At 43.4% G+C, this 21,511-nt stretch overlaps 1 protein-coding gene across 6 annotated transcripts in view; it reads right to left on the bottom strand.

The window, feature by feature from the left end:
* The window catches only part of Allc (allantoicase), a 47,694-nt gene that overhangs the window by 3,013 nt on the left and 23,170 nt on the right, over window positions 1–21,511 (bottom strand). For 5 of the 6 annotated variants that reach the window (XM_037198177.1, XM_037198176.1, XM_037198175.1 and 2 more), the window contains 7 exons: window positions 21,204–21,291; window positions 19,425–19,550; window positions 18,224–18,303; window positions 17,376–17,508; window positions 10,057–10,212; window positions 9,591–9,664; window positions 801–909 (listed from right to left, as the gene is read on the bottom strand). In XM_037198177.1, coding sequence (XP_037054072.1) covers window positions 801–909; window positions 9,591–9,664; window positions 10,057–10,212; window positions 17,376–17,508; window positions 18,224–18,303; window positions 19,425–19,550; window positions 21,204–21,291 — 766 coding nt within the window. The remainder of the gene's footprint in view (window positions 1–800; window positions 910–9,590; window positions 9,665–10,056; window positions 10,213–17,375; window positions 17,509–18,223; window positions 18,304–19,424; window positions 19,551–21,203; window positions 21,292–21,511) is intronic. The other variant, XM_037198178.1, reaches the window with a different exon arrangement.

Below are 21,511 nucleotides of genomic sequence, written 5' to 3'. Positions count from 1 at the left end.
TTTCCACATGACACCAACCTCTGACCCCCATGCAACTGCATACACACACACACACACACACACACACACACACACACACACACACACACCCACTGGCTAAATAAACAAACTGCAGTCTGACAAAAGGGAGCCAAAACTATAAAAGTTTTTGAAAACACTTTTATACCCACTAAGGAACCTTACCCTAATTGTACCATCAAGTCTTCATATAATCAATATTAAAAAAATCAGAATTTGGAAGTCATTCAAAAAACCAACCACCCAAAATATGAATATAAACTGCTACCATCTGTTATATGGACAGCTAAACAATCATGAGATGCCCAACCCAATACTTTGATCATCTAACAGACACTTCCCTAGCCTCTTCGACTTTTTTAATATAGTGGGCAACATATATAAGAAAGCAAGTACAGACTAACCTGGCTGCTGTCCAAATTCTTTTTGCTACTAGATCCTCTTTTCTCATGTGCTCTTTGCACCTAATGGAGCCTGCCTGGGCTCTCATGTGTGTCATGGGCCTGTCTCTTTAAGTCACTGGCTCACAGCCTGGAGAGTCAAGACAAGCTCTGTCCTCGAGCTAAAACCCTTCTTCCTTTCATGGCTTTCAACAAGATGACCTTCAGAGCCACCCAGCCAACTAGGGCTTCTCGAGAGACACTCGATGACAGAATTAGAGTGACCCTCCTCGAAGCTGCATGGCTGAATGGGAAGACCAACGCCTCAGCCGACTCCCACTGCACCTGTGACCTGCTCGGCGGACACAGCAGCTGTAAGGTTCTGCCTGCCTTGAGGCTTACCTTTAAAGTACTTCGTATCGATTTCAATTTGGGTGATGACTCCAGGGTGTGCCAATCGGAACACCGCCCACTCACACCCCGGGACCTGGAGAAGGCCGTTCTCATCATTCTGGAATTAAAAAGAAACAATGGGTCATAAGCCAATCTTGGACTCAAGGAAGCCAACCTGAACACCAGCAGGAGGAGTTGACACCTCGTCCCGTGCTTACTACAAACAAGCCAAGTGTGGTGGCTTGATACACATCTGTAATCTCATCACTTGGGTGAAAGAAGTCAGAAGTTCAAGGCCAGCCTGGCTACCTGAGACCCAATCCACACACACACACACACACACACACACACACACACACACACACACACATACACGATACAATTTCTATGCTGGTAATAAGTTCATGAAGAGTGCTCCAGACACAAAGATGCTGACCTACTTCAGCCTGTGGGTCCTCCAAACTTTGACCTTCCAAAGCAAGTACTCTCCTAGTTATCATCCTCTCTGATGATGATTGGCCTACAAAACTTGCTTCTCCAGAAGGAAGGGTCTATTTATATCTGGAAGGCCTGGATGGCAGGAAGTCAGACCCCAGAGAGAGGAGCAGCTGTAAGTTTTCAATGGCAAAACAAATGTGGTTTTGGTTTGATTTGGTTGAGGTTTAATTAAACTGTTGACTTGGCTCTAACATCCTCTGTGGGTCACAGGCTCACCTAGGCCATCTCACCCAGGGTAACATGGACCTTAAAAATTATTAAAACAGTGTTTCCTCCAGGCTTTCCAACAAATTCACTCTTTTGCATCATTAACCTGTAGGTTCTGGGGCCCAGCAAGACGGCTCAGCAGATACAGACACTTGATACCAGGCCTGAGTTCAGTCCCCCAGATCCTCATGGTGGAGGGAACAAGCCAATGCTGAGTTAATAAATTAATTAAAATGAGAAAATAAACCAAATTCTTTTCTTTCTTTAGCAAATAAATAGAATAGTCAAGAAGATTTGACTAGAGCAGCCAACAAGGCACATTTAGTCTTCTGGTAAAATTTAGTGTACTACTGCACTAGGTAGAATAGTGGAAATACAGCAGGAAATTTGAAAAAATGTAAAAAAAAAAATAACAAAAACTTGGACCATGGATTACAAGGGTTTGTTGGTTTTGGTTTGTTTTGCTTTGTTCAGTCTGCTTGTGTTTTGAAACACATGGTCTTATGTAGCCCAGAATGGCCCTATTGTTGAGGTATATTATTTTAACTAGGCAAAGATATGTTACATTTGTTTATGCTGCAGAATATTACTTTGACCATGTAAAAGTGTGTTACTTTTGTTTATGATGCATTTGTTTAATGATGTAAGGATGTGTGTTCAATTATGTAAAGATGTATTGCATTTGTTTCACCTTGCCTGCCTAAGGCACCTGATTGATCTAATAAAGAGCTGAATGGCCAATAGCTAGGCTGGAGAAATGATAAGCAGAGCTAGTGGACAGAGAGAATAAAAAGGAGGAGAAATCTAGGCTTGAGAGAGAAGGAGGAGGACGAGGATGAGGACGAGGAAGAGAGAATGAAGGAGACGCCCCAGGGCTAGAAGTCAGGCAGACACCAGACAGACAGACAGAGAGACTTCAGGAAAGTAAGAAAAGGTAAAAAGTCCTGAGGCAAAAGGTAGATTAAAGAGAAATAGATTAATTTAAGTTAAAAGAGCTAACCATTCAGGCCCAGTGGCAACCGGCAGAGACATACAGGCCCAGCGGCAGCCCTTTGAGGTAGAAAGGCCTGGCTGCAGAGACAAGCAGACACAGGTAGGCCCGCAGAGGCGGCCTGCAGAGGTAGACGGGCCCAACGGCGGAGACAAGCAGAGGTAGGTAGGCCCGCTGGGGCAGCTGGCAGAGACATACGGGCCCTGTGGCAGTTGACAGGGACATACAGGCCTGGCGGCGGACCGCAGAGGTAGACAGGCCTGGCAACAGAGACAAGCAGACGCAGCTTGGAAAAGATACACCTCTAACCCCAACACCTGGGGAAGAAGCTATCTCCATGAGACGGAACCAGAACGAATCTGAACACTCCGTCTGAGGACAACCCAGGGCCCAGCTGCTGATCCTGCGAAACCCAACAACTTGAAGGTGTTGGTGAGACTACCCCGCTCAGCTGAAACCCATCTGGGAGAGGATTCAGATGCCTACAGTTTGAAGTCTGAAGAAACAAGATCAGCTGAGGAGTTGACGAATAAACAAAACGTGACCTGGGAACACAGAAGAAGGCACTGCCCAGCCACCAAACCAGATCACCAGAATCATAAGTATATACTTCACCGACTGAGATCAGCTGCCCCTGAAGAAATAGCCCAATAGCACCAATTTAACCAAGAACTCCTACTAAACCAAGACTAAAAATTAGAACAAGAGAGGCACTCTCAGACACAGACACCACCTGCACCGCACAGAGGAAGAGATGAGTAGACGCCAGTGCAAAAATACAGGCAACAACATAAAGACCTATATGGCAACATCAGAACTTAGTGATTCTACACCTGCAAGACCTGAACATACCAAGACAGAAGAAACAGAAGAAATCAACCCTAAAAATGACTTTAAGAAGATGATAGAGGCCCTTAAAGAAGAAATAAAACATTCCCTCAAAGAGGAAATAAAAACTTTCCTTAAAGAGGAAATGAAAAACTCCTTAAAGAAGAAATAAAAACTTCCCTTAAAGAGGAAATGAAAAACTCCATTAAAGAGGAAATAAAAACTTCCCTTAAAGAGGAAATGAAAAACTCCATTAAAGAGGAAATAAAAAAACTCCCTTAAAGAAATGGAAGAAAAAACAAGCAAAAAAAAGGGAAGAAATCAAAGAAAGCCAAGAAAAAGCAATTAAACAGATGAAAGAAACATTCCAAGATCTGAAAAATGAATTTGAGACAATAAAGAAAACACATGCTGAGGAATGCTGGAAATATAAATCCTGACTAAACGAACAGGAACTACAGAAACAAGCATAACCAACCGATTGCAAGAGATGGAACAGAGAATCTCTGACACTAAAGACACAATAGAGAAAATAGATTCGTCAGTCAAAGAAAACACTAAAGACAAAAAAGTCATAACACAAAACGTCCAGGAAATTTGGGACACCATGAAAAGACCAAACCTAAGAATAATAGGGATAGAAGAACGAGAAGAATACCAACTCAAAGGCACAGAAAATATATTCAACAAAATCATAGAAGAAAACTTTCCTAACCTAAAGAAAGAAATACCTATGAAGATACAAGAAGTTTACAGAACACCGAATAGGCTGGATCCAAAAAAAGTCCCCTCACCACATAATAATCAAAACACTAAACACACAGAACAAAGAAAAAATATTAAGAGCCGCAAAGGAAAAAGACCAAGTAACATATAAAGGCAAACCCATCAGAATAACACCAGACTACTCAATAGAGACTAGGAAAGCTAGAAGATCATGGACAAATCTCATGCAGACACTAAGAGACCACGGATGCCAACCCAGACTATTATACCCAGCAAAACTCTCAATCACCATAGGCGGAGTAAACAAAATATTCCAGGATAAAATCAGATTTAATCAATACCTGTCCCCAAACCCAGCCCTACCGAAAGCACTAGAAGGGAAAATCCAACCCAAAGAAGCTAAACACATCCATGAAAAATCAAGCAATAGATAATCCCACACCAACATACACCACAGAAGGACAACACAATACAACCACAAAAAATAACAGGAATTAACAGTCACTGGTCATTAATATCCATCAATATCAATGGTCTCAACTCACCTATAAAAAGACACAGGCTAACAGAATGGATAAGAAAACAGGACCCATCCATCTGCTGCATACAAGAAACACACCTTAACTTCAAAGACAGACACTACCTCCGAGTAAAGGGCTGGGAAAAGGCTTTCCAAGCAAATGGACCTAAGAAGCAAGCTGGTGTAGCTATCCTAATATCTAATAAAATAAACTTCAAACTAAAATCAATCAAAAGAGATCAGGATGGACATTACATATTTATCACAGGAAAAATCCACCAAGATGAAGTCTCAATTCTAAACATTTATGCTCCAAATACAAAAGCACCCACATTCATAAAAGAAATACTACTAAAGTTTAAAATGCACATCAAACCCCACACTTTAGTAGTGGGAGATTTTAACACACCACTCTCACCAAAAGACAGATCTACCAGACTGAAACTTAACAAATAAATAAAGGACCTAACAAATGTTATGACTCAAATGGACCTAATAGATATCTACAGAACATTCCATCCTAACACAAAAGAATATACCTTCTTCTCAGCACCCCATGGAAACTTCTCAAAAATTGACCACATGCTTGGACACAAAACAAATCTCAACAGATACAAAAAAATTGGAATAACCTCCTGTATCTTATCAGACCACCATGCCTTAAAGTTAGACCTCAACAACAACAAAAATCATAGAAAACCCACAAACTCATGGAAACTGAATAATGCCCACCTGAAACATCAATGGGTCAAGGAAGAAATAAAGAAATTAAAGATTTCCTAGAATTCAATGAAAATGAAAGTACAACATACCCAAACTTATGGGACACTATGAAAGCAGTTCTAAGAGGAAAATTCATAGGTCTAAATGCACACATAAAGAAGATGGAGCAAACCCATACCAATGAATTAACAGCACAACTGAAAGCTCTAGAACAAAAAGAAACAAAGTCACCCAGGAGAAATAGACGTCAGGAAATAATCAAATTGAGGGCTGAAATCAATGAAATAGAAAACAAGAGAACAATACAAAAAATCAATGAAACAACGAGTTGGTTCTTTGAAAAAATCACCAAGATAGACAAACCCCTAGCCAAATTAACCAAAAGGCAAAGAGAGAGCACCCAAATTCACAAAATCAGAAATGAAAAGGGAGACATAACAACAGACAACGAGGAAATCCAGAGAATCATCAGATCATACTTCAAAAACCTGTACTCCACAAAAATGGAAAACCAGGAAGAAATGGACAATTTTCTGAATAAATACCACATACCAAAATTAAATCAAGACCAGATAAACCATTTAAATAGACCAATAACCCCTAAAGAAATAGAAACAGTCATCAAAAGTCTCCCAACCAAAAAAAGCCCAGGACCAGATGGTTTCAGTGCAGAATTCTACCAAACTTTCAAAGAAGAACTAATACCAATACTCTTCAAAGTGTTCCACACAATAGAAACAGAAGGAACACTACCAAACTCTTTTTATGAGGCTACAATTACCCTGATACCCAAACCACACAAAGATGCAACAAAGAAAGAGAACTACAGACCAATCTCCCTCATGAACATTGATGCAAAAATACTCAACAAAATATTGGTAGACCGAATCCAAGAATACATCAAAACAATCATCCATCACGACCAAGTAGGATTCATCCCAGGGATGCAAGGATGGTTCAACATATGAAAATCAGTCAATGTAATATACCATATAAACAAACTGAAAGAAAAAAAACCACATGATCATCTCCTTAGATGCTGAAAAAGCCTTTGACAAAATCCAACACCCCTTCATGATAAAGGTCTCAGAAAGATCAGGAATACAAGGAACATTTCTAAACATAATAAAAGCAATTTATAGCAAGCCAACAGCAAACATCAAATTAAATGGAGAGAAACTCAAAGTGATACCACTAAATTCAGGAACAAGACAAGGCTGTCCACTCTCCCATATTTATTCAATATAGTACTAGAGGTTCTAGCTAGAGCAATAAGACAACAAAAGGAGATCAAAGGGATACAAATTGGCAAGGAAGAAGTCAAACTTTCACTATTTGCAGACGATATGATAGTATACATAAGTGACCCCAAAAACTCTACCAGGGAACTCCTACAGCTGATAAACTCCTTCAGTAAAGTGGCAGGATACAAGATCAACTCAAAAAAATCAGTAGCCCTCCTATACACAAATGATAAAAGGGCTGGGAAAGAAGTCAGAGAAACATCACCCTTTACAATAGCCACAAATAATATAAAATACCTTGGATAACACTAACTAAACAAGTGAAGGACCTTTTTAATAAGAACTTTAAATCTCTAAAGAAAGAAATTGAAGAAGATATCAGAAAATGCAAGGATCTACTGTGCTCATGGATAGGTAGGATTAACATAGTAAAAATGGTAATCTTACCAAAAGCAATCTATAGATTCAATGCAATCCCCATCAAAATCCCAACACAATTCTTCACAGACTTGGAAAGAAAAATACTCAACTTTATATGGAAAAACAAAAGACCCAGGATAGCTAAAAGAATCCTATATGATAAAGCAACCTTTGGAGGCATCACCATCCCTGACATCAAACTCTACTATAGAGCTATAGTAATAAAAACAGCTTGGTACTGGTATAAAAACCGACATACGGACCAATGGAATCGAATTGAAGACCCTGACATTAATCCATGCACATATGAACACCTGGTTTTTGACAAAGGAGCCAAAACTATACAATGGAAAAAAGAAAGTATCTTCAACAAATGGTGCTGGCATAACTGGATGTCAATATGTAAAAGATTACAAATAGATCCATATCCATCACCATGCACAAAACTCAAGTCCAAGTGGATCAAAGACCTGAACATAAATCCAGTTACACTAAACTTAATAGAAAAGAAAGTAGGAAGCACTCTTGAATGCATTGGCACCGGAGACCATTTCCTAAATAAAACACCAACAGCACAGACCCTGAGCACAACAATTAATAAATGGGACCTCTCAAAATTGAGAAGCTTTTGCAGGGCAAAAGACACAGTCAATAAGACAAAAAGACAGCCTACAGAATGGGAAAAGGTCTTCACCAACCCCACATCTGACAGAGGACTGATATCCAGAATATATAAAAAACTCAAGAAACTAGACATCAAAATACTGAACAGTCCAATTAAAAAATGGGCTAAAGAGCTAAACAGACAATTCACAAAACAAGAACTACAAATGGATGAAAGACATTTAAAGAAATGCTCAACATCCTTAATCATCAGAGAAATGCAAATCAAAACGACTCTGAGATACCACCTTACACCTGTCAGAATGGCTACGATCAAAAACACCAATGACAGCCAATGTTGGAGAGGATGTTGAGCAAAGGGAACACTCCTCCACTGTTGGTGGGAATGTAAACTTGTACAACCACTGTGGAAATCAGTATGGTGGTTTCTCAGAAAATTAGGAATCGAACTACCTCAAGACCCAGCCATCCCACTCTTAGGCATATACCCAAGGAATGCTGATTCATATCATAAAGATACATGCTCAGCTATGTTCATAGCAGCACTATTTGTAATAGCCAGAACCTGGAAACAACCTAGATGCCTGTCAATGGAAGAATGGATGGAAAAAATGTGGTACATATACACAATGGAGTACTACTCAGCAGAGAAAAACAATTGAAAGCATGAAATTTGCAGGCAAATGGATGGAACTAGAAAAAATCATCCTGAGTGAAGTAACCCAAACCCAGAAAGACAGTCATGGCATGTACTCACTAATAAGTGGATTCTAGATATAAAATAAAGAACAATCAGATCACAAATCATAGAACCATGGAGGCTATATATATAGTATGGAGGTCCCTAGGACGACTGTGGCTTATAATAAATTTCGGTTTTGCTCAATTATTGAAAAAAAATAGCCAAATGAATGGAAACACATGAACTATGAACCAAAGGCTAAGGGGCCCCCAGCTGGATCAGGCCCTCTGAATAGGTGAGACAGTTGATTGGCTTGATCTGTTTGGGAGGCAACTAGGCAGTGGGACTGAGTCCTGTGCTCATTGCATGAGTTGGCTGTTTGAAACCTGGGACTTATGCAGGGACGCTTGGCTCAATCTGGGAGGAAGGGCCTGGACCTGCCTGGACTGATTCTACCAGGTTGATCGCAGTCCTCGGAGGAGGATTTGCCCTGGAGGAGGTGGGAATGGGGTGGGCTGGGGTAAGGGGAGGGCGTGGGAGGGGGGAGAATAGGGGAACCCGTGGCTGATATGTAGAACTGAATGGTATTGTAAAATAAAATAAAAAAATAAAATAAAATAAAAAGAGCTAACCAGAAACATGCCTAAGCTAAGCCGAGCATTCAAAACTAATAATATGTCTCTATCATGATTTGGGAGCTGGTTGATGGCCTAAAAAAAAAAAAAGCATGGTACACCCTAGGGCTTCCCTGGTTCTATTTCTGTTGCTATAACATTCTGACAGAGAGCGGTACAGGGGAAGAAGACAGAGTTTAGTGGGCTGACAATTCCAAGTCACCATCCAGCATCTCCAGAAGTCAAGGCAGGAGCTCCATCAGGTAGTCACATCACATCCATCCAGTCAAAAGCAGAGAGAAACGAGTGTAGCCATGCTGCCTGCTTGTCTAGTGGTCTCACCTTCTCTAGTCTTACAGGACCCAGGGACCCAAACCAGGGAATGGTGCTGCCCACATGATCTAGGTCTTCCTACACCAATTGACAACCAAGACAACCCCCCCAGTGACATGCCCACTGGCCAATCTGGTCTAGATAGTTCCTAAGACTCTCTTCCCAAGTGACTCTAGGTTGTATCAAGTTGACAGTTAAAAGTAACTAAGGATGGCTTTGAACTCCTGATCCTCCTGCCTCTACCTCCCCAGTGCTGGGATTACAGGCATGCACATCATACCCTAATGAAGGCTCCCTAACGAAGTGCAGTTTTCCTTGATGTAAAGTAAAAGAAGTGTTTTTAAACCTTTTCTAGAAAACCTCAGAACGACAGTTGTTGTTGGTCTTACTTCTAACACGGGTGGTCTGTCCAGCCTCCTAGCAGTTTCCCAGCCGTCTGCCATGGACCTGGGCTTGCCAACACCTACAGGAAACAGCTGGTGTTAATGGAGGGACCTTTGATTTAATTTGAATGTGGGAATGGATTTGCTATCATTAAATTTCACATCCCATAATCCCAAGTATCGCTACATAAATTCATTTCAATGGAGTTGATATTTCAGTGAATTCACAGCCATGGGGTTGACTGGTTTTTGTTTTTATTTTTGTTTTTTAACTTATAGCAGCTACTTAGGCCAAAATTAAGAAGGACCAAGGCTCTTACTGACCCATTCCACATCACAAAGGCATCTAGTGACCCCCATTCTCCAAGAGAGTCCCCACCCCAACCCCGGGGCACCATTCTGGCCATGCCCAGCTTGCAATGCCAGCGCCCATGCTTGGACATGAAGGCTGGCTCCTGGGATATCCTCTCACCTATCATATTATTTGGATGACCAAAGTGCGCATTACTAAATCCTACACAGATTCCCCCAAAAGCAATGGCCACAAGGTCTACAGGATCCTTGACACCCGATGACGTCCAGTCCCTCTGTCCAGTACCGTACACTCGGAGGCGTGCGATGCCACCATCTGAGAAGGGAAGGTGTCTATGTTAGCTGGGAGAGGCTGGTTTCTGCGGGATCGTGCTCCCTGGGGCCTGCCGGCCTTGGCCCACCTCCTTTCCTGCTAGTTTCACGACACAGTAAGCCCTCTGCCCAGGCCCCAGGCCCCAGCAGTTGACACTGCTTGGCACCTGAGCGACTTCTCAGGCCGCCAACACTACTTGTCATTCTTGGCCCTCGAGTGCCAGGGTTCCAAAAGTGTCTTCACTCATCTTCCGCACACGTCACCCACCCATCCACTCAGCCCCTGTCTGACTCACCAGGCAAATGTTATCACGTCTGCCTTCTCCTTTACTCCATTGCTGTAAGCATAGCCTGAAGTTACTTTTTTTTGTTTTGTTTTCACGCTTTAAGTCTCTACTAATATTGATGCCACAGACACAGAGTATAAAATCCCTGGAGGGCAGACCAGTTACAGAGTGTGTCACATCCATGCAGTTCCCAATACGTGGTAGAACACCAGCTTCCTTATTAAACTGTGCCAGTAAAAATCAAAATCAACTGGACATTTGTCATGATAGGTTCAGGGGGCAGGAGAGGTGGTTTGGCAGTCGAGAGCACTTGATGTTCTCGCAGGGGACAGGAGTTCAGTTCCCAGCATTCACACTGAGCAACTCACATCCACCTACCTGTAACCAGCTCCAGAGGATCCAATGCCCTCTTCTGGCCTCCATGGGTACTTGCATGCACACACACACACACACAGAGAGAGAGAGAGAGAGAGAGAGAGAGAGAGAGAGAGAGAGAGAGAACTCTTTTTTTTAAGATTTGGCATCAGAAGCCAGCACCGCAGACTCCAACACAACTCACACCACCCTGCCCTGCAATGCATCTGAGAGACAAGATGATGATCCTCTGAAAACCTGCTTGCTGCCGAGAGGCGCAGCCTGACATGAGACAAGCATGGAAGCAAACGGCCGCTCGGATCCACTCACAGCCTCTGAGCATCACAAACGAGTCTTCGTCTGGATGTGGCTTTCTGGAGAGCAGCAGCCAAGCAGTTCTTGCAAAGAAGTTCCTATCATGTAACTAAACGCTGAATCTGAGCCCCATGTATTTTGTTTGACATTGGAAGAGAACTGGTGCCCAATGTAGAGCCACAGGCCTTTAATTCCAGTCCTCAGGAGACTGAGGCGGGTGGATCTCTGGGTTTGAGGCCATCCAGGTCTACAAAATGGGCTCCAGGATAGCCAGGGTTACAGAGAAACACTCTCAAAATCCTCCCCCTCCCAAAAAAAAAAAAAACAGAAAAAAAGGTGAAATTGAGTATTCTGAAAATATTCTGATAACGAGTGAATATCTTTGTTTTCAACCTATTAAACCAGACTTTGAGGTCATGAAATCTTAGAAAAGCAAGAGGGAGAGCAAGATGGAGACTCTGCTGCTCTGGCACCCAGATGTGGTGCTTCACTTCAGCAGTAAGACATCTTCCTCTCAGATATAAAGCCAGTTTTATCCTTTAAAAGTAAGGTTTCTCTTTACAGAGTTAATATCCAGCCACACCTTTGAAATGATGAAGCATCTCAAAACTGCCTTTTCATCCACTGTGACTCAGTGACAATGTCCTGGTATGTTATGATTCCTGTCCCTTTCAAAACTGTATCCCAGGTAGAACCGTCACCAAACAGTAGGGATTGGGTGAACAGGCAGGAGAAATCTCACAGGCAATATCCACCCATCACCTTCAACCAGGCAGTAGATAATGGCCAACCCTCTGGATCCAAGCAAGCAAGGCAGGAATTGCCCTGAGAAATGTCTGAGACATTCCTTCGGCTCTTAAGTGTCATGCAAGCTTGATTAAACACATGAAGTTGCTGTTTTGGCATGCCAAAAATAGAAATTTCCTGGGACTGGCAGAATAGCTCAGCAGGTGAAGGTGATTGCTGCCCAGCGTAAGGGAGGACCTGAGTTCAATCTCTAGAGCCCACGTGATGGAGAGAAGCAACTCAAGTTGTTTTCTGACCACCACACTTATGTCAGACACCATGTGGCGCTCACGTGGGGCAAACTCCAAAGGCCTGGGCGGCTCCCGCCGTCTCCTCCCTAGCTGGCGGGTACCTAAACCCGCCTGCAAAGTTCCATATAACCAGGGAACACCTACACGGTTCCATTCCCGAAAAAGGGAGCAGCTAGTCCTATCTCAATTCCCTAGCTTAGCCCCAGACCAGCGAAAGAGGCAGGAGAGTGCTAGCTCCGATTTCCGCCATCTCCGCCATCCCGCCATCTCCCTCCGACCCCAGCCAAGATCGCCAGCAGGCCCTGTTTCGGAGCTGTACCAACGCCACCTGCTGGCTGAAAAGGGCTACTACACGAAAGGTAAGCATATTGTTTCAAGTAAAGGTACTTGATAATTTTACACCTTAAAATTGACTAACAAATTTTGAGTAATTCGTGTAATATGGCCGACAACATTACCTCACAAGAATTTAAAAACCTTTTTGCCTGTATGATGAATGACATCTTCCTGGAAATATACAACATTCCTAAGGCATATCTGGGCTATACCATTTTGGCATTCATCATAATAATTCACACAGTGTTCAAACACTGGTTTAAGAACAAAGATGAGTCATTATTGGGACTGATACAGGCTTTAAAAGATAGCAATGAAGGCTTAGAGAAAAAGATTCTCTCTCTGGAATCTGCTTTCAAAGATAGCAATGAAGGCTTAGAGAAAAAGATTCTTTCTCTAGAATCTGCTAATCAGGATGTACAAAACAGGCTTGTACCCAAAATTGATTTTATTGATAATAAATATGAATATTTAATGGACAGAACACTAACTCTCCAGACACTATATAAGGAAGAAAGATTATCGTTAATTGATAGGATAAGGTCCATGGAATCATGTGTTTCTGAGGAACATAAAAACTTCTATGATTCCATGAGAAATATGGAGTCCCTTACAAGAGAGGAGGTTCACTCCCTAGAACAGACCCTAGGTGCTCGTTTGCAAGCCCTAGAAGAAACTCTCAGTAAACATGACAAGGGAACTAATAAGCAGAAGGTCAAGACCATAGAGGTTGTAACATCTCCAAATGGCTCTCATACAATGGCTTATCCTGTTATTGTCCATGAGAAGCCAGCAGATGACACACACCCCGAGCCATATATGACATATACATTACAACCAATTTCAACAAGGGACTTTAAAAATATAAAGGAAGCAGTAGTTACGTATGGGATACAATCCACATATGTAAAACAGATGTTAAATTCGTGGTCTACCTCACATAGAATCATTCCAGATGACTGGCATCAGTTAATTTCAGCTGTTCTAGAATATAGTCAGCAGTTACAGTGGAAAAGCTGGTTGAGAGAAGAGGCAAAAAATTTAGAACAAGGTAAAATCAGAGGTTTTGTGATCTCCCAAGATCAAATACTTGGTGAGGGATGTTTCGCTGACAGGAATGTACAAGCCACTTATGATGAGCATACAATATCCCTATGCCGTACAGCAGCTCTAAATGCTTGGGAAAAAATTCCAGAACCTGGAAAACCAACTGAGGTATACACAAAGATATTTCAGGGACCGCAGGAACCCTTCACTGATTTTTTACAAAGACTGAACAGAGCTATAACAAGAGCTGTGTCAGACAAAGAATTAAGAAAAGTATTAACTGAGTCCTTGGCATTCGACAATGCTAATGCAGAATGCAGAAGAATACTTACACCATTAAAGATCAGATCAGCTCCTTTGGAAGAATGGATTCAATATACTAATGGTGTTCAGTCTCTTAACTACAGTAATGAGGCTTGGATAGGAGAGACAAATCCCAGAGGTGAAAGAAGGCCCCGTGTTACCAAATGTTTTAAGTGTGGTACACCAGGTCATATAAGTAAAAACTGTACATGGGGTACTCCTAGAAGCAATACTCCTTCTAGGAATAGTTAAAACCTTCCTTTTTAAAAAAAGAAGAAAGGGGAAGTGCTGTGGATATCACTCTATGTAAATAAAACACTGATGGCCAATGACCAGGCAGGAGGTAGGTGGGACAAGGAGAGAGGAGAATTCTGGGAAGCGGAAGGCTGGGAGAGAGACACTGCAGCCACCGCCAGGAGAGGAGCATGTAGAGACACCGGTAAGCCACCAGCCACGTGGCAAGCTATAGATTTATAAAAATGGGTTAATTTAAGATAAAAGAACAGTTAGCAAGAAGCCTGCCACGGCCATACAGTTTATAAGTGATATAAGCATCTGAGTGATTATTTTATAAGTGGATTGTGGGACTGCGGGGCTTGGGGAACCTGGAGAGAAGCCCTCCAGCAACAACCATGCACATGCATATACACAATCACAGGTTTTTAATTATTTTTTAAGCATCATTCTGTCAGAATCACCATACCTGACCTCAAATTACGCTACAGAGCCACAGTAGCAAAAACTGTGGCATTGGCACAAAGCAGATGTGCAGGCCAGTGGAATAGAAGGCCTGGAAGTAGATCCAGTTGTAACCACTTGATTTTGACAAAATTTCAAAAGCAAGCAATGTTAAAAAAATAATAACATACATCCTCTTTAAGAAATGGAGCTGGAAACCCTAGATAGCCACGTGTAGAAAAATGAAATTATCTCCATATCTCTCGCCTTGCACAAAAATCAATTCTAAATGGATCAAAGACATCAGTGTAAGACCTGAAACTATTAGAGGAGGGTATTTCACGAAATGGGCATAGGCATGGAATTCTGAAAGAACTCCATTAACACAAGATATAACCTCTAGAACTGACCAATGGAATCGCATTTTTAAGAGCTTCTGCATAACCAGAAAGAAGATACAGTCTACAGACAGGGGGGATCATCAACCGTACATCAGACAGGGGATCAATGTCTAGAATATACAAGGAAAATATGGATGAATAAAACCAAACTATCTGGTCAGAAAACAGGCTGAACTGAAGAGATGACTTTTAATATCTGAAGTGTTCATCATCCTCAGCTATCAGAGGAATGCAGATTAAGACGCCTTTGAGATTCCAGCTTACCCCCATTTAGATTGTCTCTCATCAAGAAAACAAATGATTGGGGGACTGGAGAGATGGCTCAGAGGTTAAGAGAACTGACTGCTCTTCCAGAGGTCCTGAGTTCAATTCCCAGCAACCACATGATGGCTTACAACCATCTGTAATGAGATCTGGTGCCCTCTTCTGGCCTGCAGTCATACATGCTGTATACATAATAAATAATTAATAAAAAAAAACTATAGGGAAAAATTAAAAAAAGAAAAAAAAATGATTGACAGAGACAGTTTTCCAAAGAAAATATACCCATGGCCAATACACATGCAAAAAGTTACCATCAGGCCGGGCGGTGGTGGCGCACACCTTTAATCCCAGCACTCGGGAGGCAGAGCCAGGCGGATCTCTGTGAGTTCGAGGCCAGCATGGGCTACCAAGTGAGTCCCAGGAAAGGCGCAAAGCTACGCAGAGAAACCCTGTCTCGAAAAACCAAAAAAAGAAAAAAAAAAAAAAAAGAAAAAAGAAAAAAGAAAGAAAAAAAAAGTTACCATCATTGGTGTCCAAGGAAATGAAAATCAAAACAGCAAGACAGTATTTCACACCCACCATGACAAATAAGATGCCTGGCACTGGAGGGAACTGAAGGAGTCAAAACCCTCGTGCATGGCTCCCATTTGAGAAATGTCTAGAATTTCTCAAATCCTCAAGCACAGAGTTACCATATGACCCAAAAATGTCAATCTTAAGTATATACTAAAGACAGATGGAAACATACACACACACATATTTGAGATGGAGAAATGATTCAGTGGCTAAGAGGACTGGCTGCTCTTCCAGAGGACATGGATTCGATCCCCAGCACCCATATAGTGACCCACACCCATCTGTAACTCCAGTTCCAGAGGATCTGATGCTTTTGTCTGGCCTCCCTAGGCACACAAGACATACAAGTAGGCAAAACACTCACATACATAAAATATTTTAAAATTCTGTAAGTGAACATTCATAACATTGTTCATTATATCCAGCAGGTAGAAACAAATGACTACCAACTAATAAACAGATATAAAAATGTGCTCTAACCATAAAATAGAATGTCATTTGGCACAAGAGGAATGAAGCACCCCTGCCTGGCACAACCAAGAGGATTCTTGAAAGCATCATGCTAAGTAAAAGAAGCCAGAGGAGCAAATGACCAGTAAAACGCGATTTTGTTCCTTTGGGGTGTAAAATAGTCAAATCTCTGAACACAAATAAAGTGTATATCGATGGGTAGGGTTAGGGAAGGTGGGCAATTGTTGGAGAAATGGAACCCAGAGCCTTGTGTGTGCTAGCCAAGTATTCTGCCACTGGCCTAAGAGTACAGCCTCAAGAACTGCATTCCTTTCAGAGCTAATAAAAAGTCCTGGCTTTCACTGTGCTGCCTGTATCTGTGTTTATGCTTCAACTATAGACTTCAAACGGGCGAATCCTATGTTATGGTGACATATCGCTCTAAAGCTCCCACATAAGAAAAAATAAAACAGGGGCTGGGGAAATGGATCAGCGATTATGAGGACCAGAGTTCAGTTCCCAGCACCCACAACTGCCTGGAACTCCAAGGGATCTGACCCCTTCTGGACTCTTCAGGCTCCTGTACTCACACACATATGTGCACACAGAGATACACACACATGCACATAAGTAAAAAAATTAAAATAGAATAATGTGTGTATACTACCTCAACTTTTAACATACTTGTGAAATGAAAGTCAGGGGACATGAAATTCCAGCACAGCTCAGTCCCAGCACACCTTAACTTGACATCTTGTTTGTTTGTTTGTTTGTTTGTTTGTGTTTGTTTAGACAGAGTTTCTCTGTGTAGCTCTGGCTGTTCTGGATCTCCCACTGTAGACCAGACTGGCCTCGAACTCACAGAGATCCACCTGCCTCTGCCTCCCGAGTGCTGGGATTAAAGGCATGCGCCACCACCGCCTGACTAAACTGATCCATTTTCATTAACTAACCATTGGTGAGTAGAGTGTCAGTTTCTTGATACACAAGACAAATCACAATCCTAAAATATACCAAGTTCAAATTACCAGGAAAAGATGGCTTATTTTTATATTTCATAAACATGACAATACAAGATAAAAAGGCCGCACACTCATCAAAGGTCCCTGTCACACGTACCTGGGAAGATGTTGAGTCTTACGTGAGTCCATCTCTGCTGGGAATTGACCAAAAAATAGTTGTGGCCGGAGTCAGGGTCCCCTGGCTTAAGCTCTGACATGGGAACCAGGTACTCCCAGGAGTCTGATTTTAGCTAATAATAAATACAGAAACATCAGCACTGGTTCTTGAGAACAAGGCACTCTTATCCTATGCAAGGATCAGGAGAGGAGATTATGACAGTTGCTGAATGTGTTAATAATAGTAAACTCTGGGTTGGGGATCTTTTTCCCCACACTGATAACAATTAGGTGATGGTGACGGGAGCTTGTAAATGTACAAGCTTTCAAATGCCTTCTTCCCGATTCTGAAAAGAAACCAGAGTGGCGATGTGGGCATTCAGCTAACACCCAGGACTTCGAGGCTGAGGAGATGGCAGGCTGAGCCCTTCTCAGAAAGCTGGCTCACTCGCTGTTCCCCATTCGCCACAGATCAACACGTTTGTAACAGCACAAATTACTAGACAAACTTAACACAATAAGAAGGTGCCAAGCACAAACCCCACGTGTTTATCTTACTAAGTTCATCAAAAGTTACTTGGTCCGATCACGATGGGAGGTGAATGTGGAGGGTTTCCCCAGCAGGGTCAGCAGCAATATACAGCCACAGGCAGCGCCTGCCGACCCTTCAAGGCTGTGGACAGCCAGGCCGCTCTCCCACACAGAGGGGAATGAACACGGAGGGAACCTCTGTGCTGCCACACCGCGGAGGTACAAGAGGCCCAGGAGACCTGGTGGTACATCCCAGGCATCGCCTCACACAGCCAGGCCTGCGGCAGTCTCTTCGCAGCCCCGGCACACAGAACTTACCTCGCTAATGACTCCAAACTCCTCAGGCGTCGCTGCAGCTCCTGTCTTGACTCCTCTGGGTGGGATGTCTGGCACTCTTTCTGAAATCAAAACAACCACACAGCATCAGGGTTGAGAAGCAAAGAGGACACACTCTCCCTCAGGAGGTTACGTGGCGGTTTTCATCTGCCCAACGGCCCTAAAGACATCCTCCTTGCTTTGGACGCAGAATCACAGGTTAGAGGCTAGCAGGCCGACTGGCATGTTCCTCACTGCTCAATTTGCTAACTCATTTCAGAGGACGGTAGAATACACTGGTACCACACTGGCTCATCATTTCAACTTAGGCCAGATTCCATAGATCGATAACGTCTTTGAGTTTAGAATATGGCAAAGTTAGTCCCAGAAGAAGCTCTGCCTTCCCCTGGCATCTGCCTCAGACTCTGAATCCACAGACAGTCAAAGCAGATCTCACATGAGTCCCATCTCTCAGACCATCATTAACTTCCCAGGAGGCTGGTCACCTAAGGACAGTAGGGCCTGCTCACCTGTGCAGAGCCTGGTGTGGTACTGTGCGCACAGCACTTTTTTAGTACCAGTGTCTCCAGCAACACGGTTTATCCTCCCTAAAAATGTGTGTGCACACATGTGACCATGTAGTAACTAATTTAGTTGTCAGTGACAGATCATGCAAGCAAACTATGAAGCCTGCATAAGCCACAATATCCAGTGTTCCCAGAGGTAGAAAGGGGCCCAGCCTAAGAACCCCAGAGCTGCTGCACCGTGGAGACCCTTCTGGAGCTGGAAGTGGGCTGGAGCTACTCCTCTGCAGTTATCTTAGTCTTGGCTCCACCCATCTGACCCTGTGAGGCACAGCTCACTGCTCCCACCCTCCCCAGAAACCAGCTCAGCAAATGCCACACACACACACACACACAGAGAGAGAGAGAGAGAGAGAGAGAGAGAGAGAGAGAGAGAGAGAGAGAGAGAGAACACCCGAGCTCTGTGGGGAATGACGGTCACTACATGGGACCAGCAAATGTAGTTAAGCCAAACATCGAAGACCTCAGGGCAGCCCATCATGACCTACTTCGTAGGCTCCATGGAAGCCCCGCAACCTCAGGACACTGGCACATTGGCTTCTTACAGGAAATGAGCACCCAGCGGAGTCGGAGGCGCCTGCGTCCCACACTCCTCCCTGGAGACAGTGGCTCCTACGTACCTTCACTCAAGTTTGCTGCTTGAATTGACATGCGAGGGGCGTAGCTCCCTGAGAAGTAAGAAATGTCCACGTCGATGCCACGGATAATGCCCTGTACCCCCAGCTGGATGACACACCAGTCATGACCTGTACAACAGAACCACAAGAATGCCCAGGATGTGTAAGACGAATTACTAAACGGTCTTATTAAGAAAAAAAAAACAAAACCCAGAGCCAGATATTGGGGTGAAAAACTGAGAGATCAGCGGAATAGGACAAGCCACAGCCAACCTCGCTTTACCGACTCCTCAGCTGCCAAAGAGACCTACTTCCTGTCTACCCACGCCTGTATGCCTTTCTGTGCCCTGCCATCTCACTTCCTCTCTCTGCCTAGCTACATCACTTCCTGTCTGTCTGTACAGATCTCCAGACCTCTATGGTTAGGCTGGGATTAAAGGTATGTGTCACCACACCTGGCTCTGTTCCCAGTGTGGCCTTGAACTCACAGAGATCCAGATGGATCTCTGCCTCCCAAATGCTAGGATTAAAGGCGTGTGCTACCATTGCCTGACTTCTATGTTTAATATGGTGCTGGCTTTCTCCTCTGACCTTCAGATAAGCTTTATTAGGGTACACAATAATTGGGGAACACAATTTATCACCACAATGATGTTCCATGGGGGAGTGCAAGAGTACCCATGAGGTCCCATGGGAGATGAGGAAAGCACCCTTGAAGTTCCACAGGGGAAATGACAGAAGCTACGAGGCCCCATCATCTTCCACCACAGAAGCACATGTTCAGGATGATGCTTATAATGTGGCCACCAAGGACCACCAGGACCCATAGGGTCCTCAATTCTAATCAAACCAGAAAATGCACAGGCCTTGGATTCAGAGACGTCAACTTGATTTCTAAGCCCATCCTTTCCCATTATTATGCTGGACAAATCACAGGATCTCTATGAGGCTCATTTCTTTAACTCTAAGTCAGGGGAAAAGACATTAACTTCTGAAAACTTCAGTGGGGTCATTGAAGTGTAGGACCCCCCTCCCCCAGCCTGGCTCTTCTGCAAACTTACTCTCTACTATTTCAGAGTTCCATACAGCCTCCATTCTACCCAATCCCCCAGTGTGCCTACATGTACCTACCAAGCCTTCAGGATACTGGTCTTACAGCAGACCACCACTCCAGATTCTCATGTAGTCCAGGCTTAAACTGGCTATAGATCCAAGAATGAATTACCTTGAGCTCCTGATCTTCTTGCCTTCACCTCCAGGGCTGGGATTATAGGCATGCCCCCACCACGCCTGGTTTAAATGGTGTTAAGGGTCAAACCCAGAGCTTCCTGAATGCTAGGTGTGGTGGTTTGAATGGAAAGTGTCTCCCATAGGCTCAGGCATTAGAACACTTGGACGCCAATTGGCAGTGATATTTGGGGAGGCTCAGGAGGTGGGACCTTGCTAGAGGGGCTTTGAGGGCTTGAAGCTACTTCCATTTCACTGTCTCTGCTTTGTGCGTGCTGTTAAAGATGTGACCTCTCGGCTTCCTCTCCTGCCACTCCATGCCTCTTGCTGTCATGACTTCCCACAACGATGGACTCTAGCCCTCTGAAACTGTAAGCCCAAATAAACTCTTTTTGTCTATCCATTGCCTTGGTCACATTATTTTATGACAGTAGTTAAAAAACAACTAATACACTAGGCAAGCCACCATCTCTAAACTTCACAGTGTAGGATGAACATTCACAGTCACACACACACACACACACACACACACACACACACACACACACACCTTACCTGGAATCCGCTTCCGCCTGGTCTCCCATCCATCCATCCATTTCCCAAACTGGGTATATTCATGTTCCTTAAAACTCGGACTACTGCTCTAAAAGATGGACAGGAGATCATTAATATTCATGAAGAGCTTGGGTCATCAGCCTGTCAGGTGACGTTGCAAAGAGACAAGGACTCACTGGAAGAATATGCCCCACCTTCATGCCCAGCTCTACCACCCAGACCAAGAGGTGCCTCCATATTCTGTACCATCTGAGAGTAGAACTCTTGTCTGTGATCCTCAGTCCACAGAGTGAACCCCTATCAGCCAC

The sequence above is a fragment of the Peromyscus leucopus genome, chromosome 22 (genome assembly GCF_004664715.2).
Source record: "Peromyscus leucopus breed LL Stock chromosome 22, UCI_PerLeu_2.1, whole genome shotgun sequence".
Classification (NCBI taxonomy): Eukaryota; Metazoa; Chordata; class Mammalia; order Rodentia; family Cricetidae; genus Peromyscus; species Peromyscus leucopus.
Note: the sequence above shows the minus strand (reverse complement) of the source record. Positions and strands in the feature narration are given on the sequence as shown.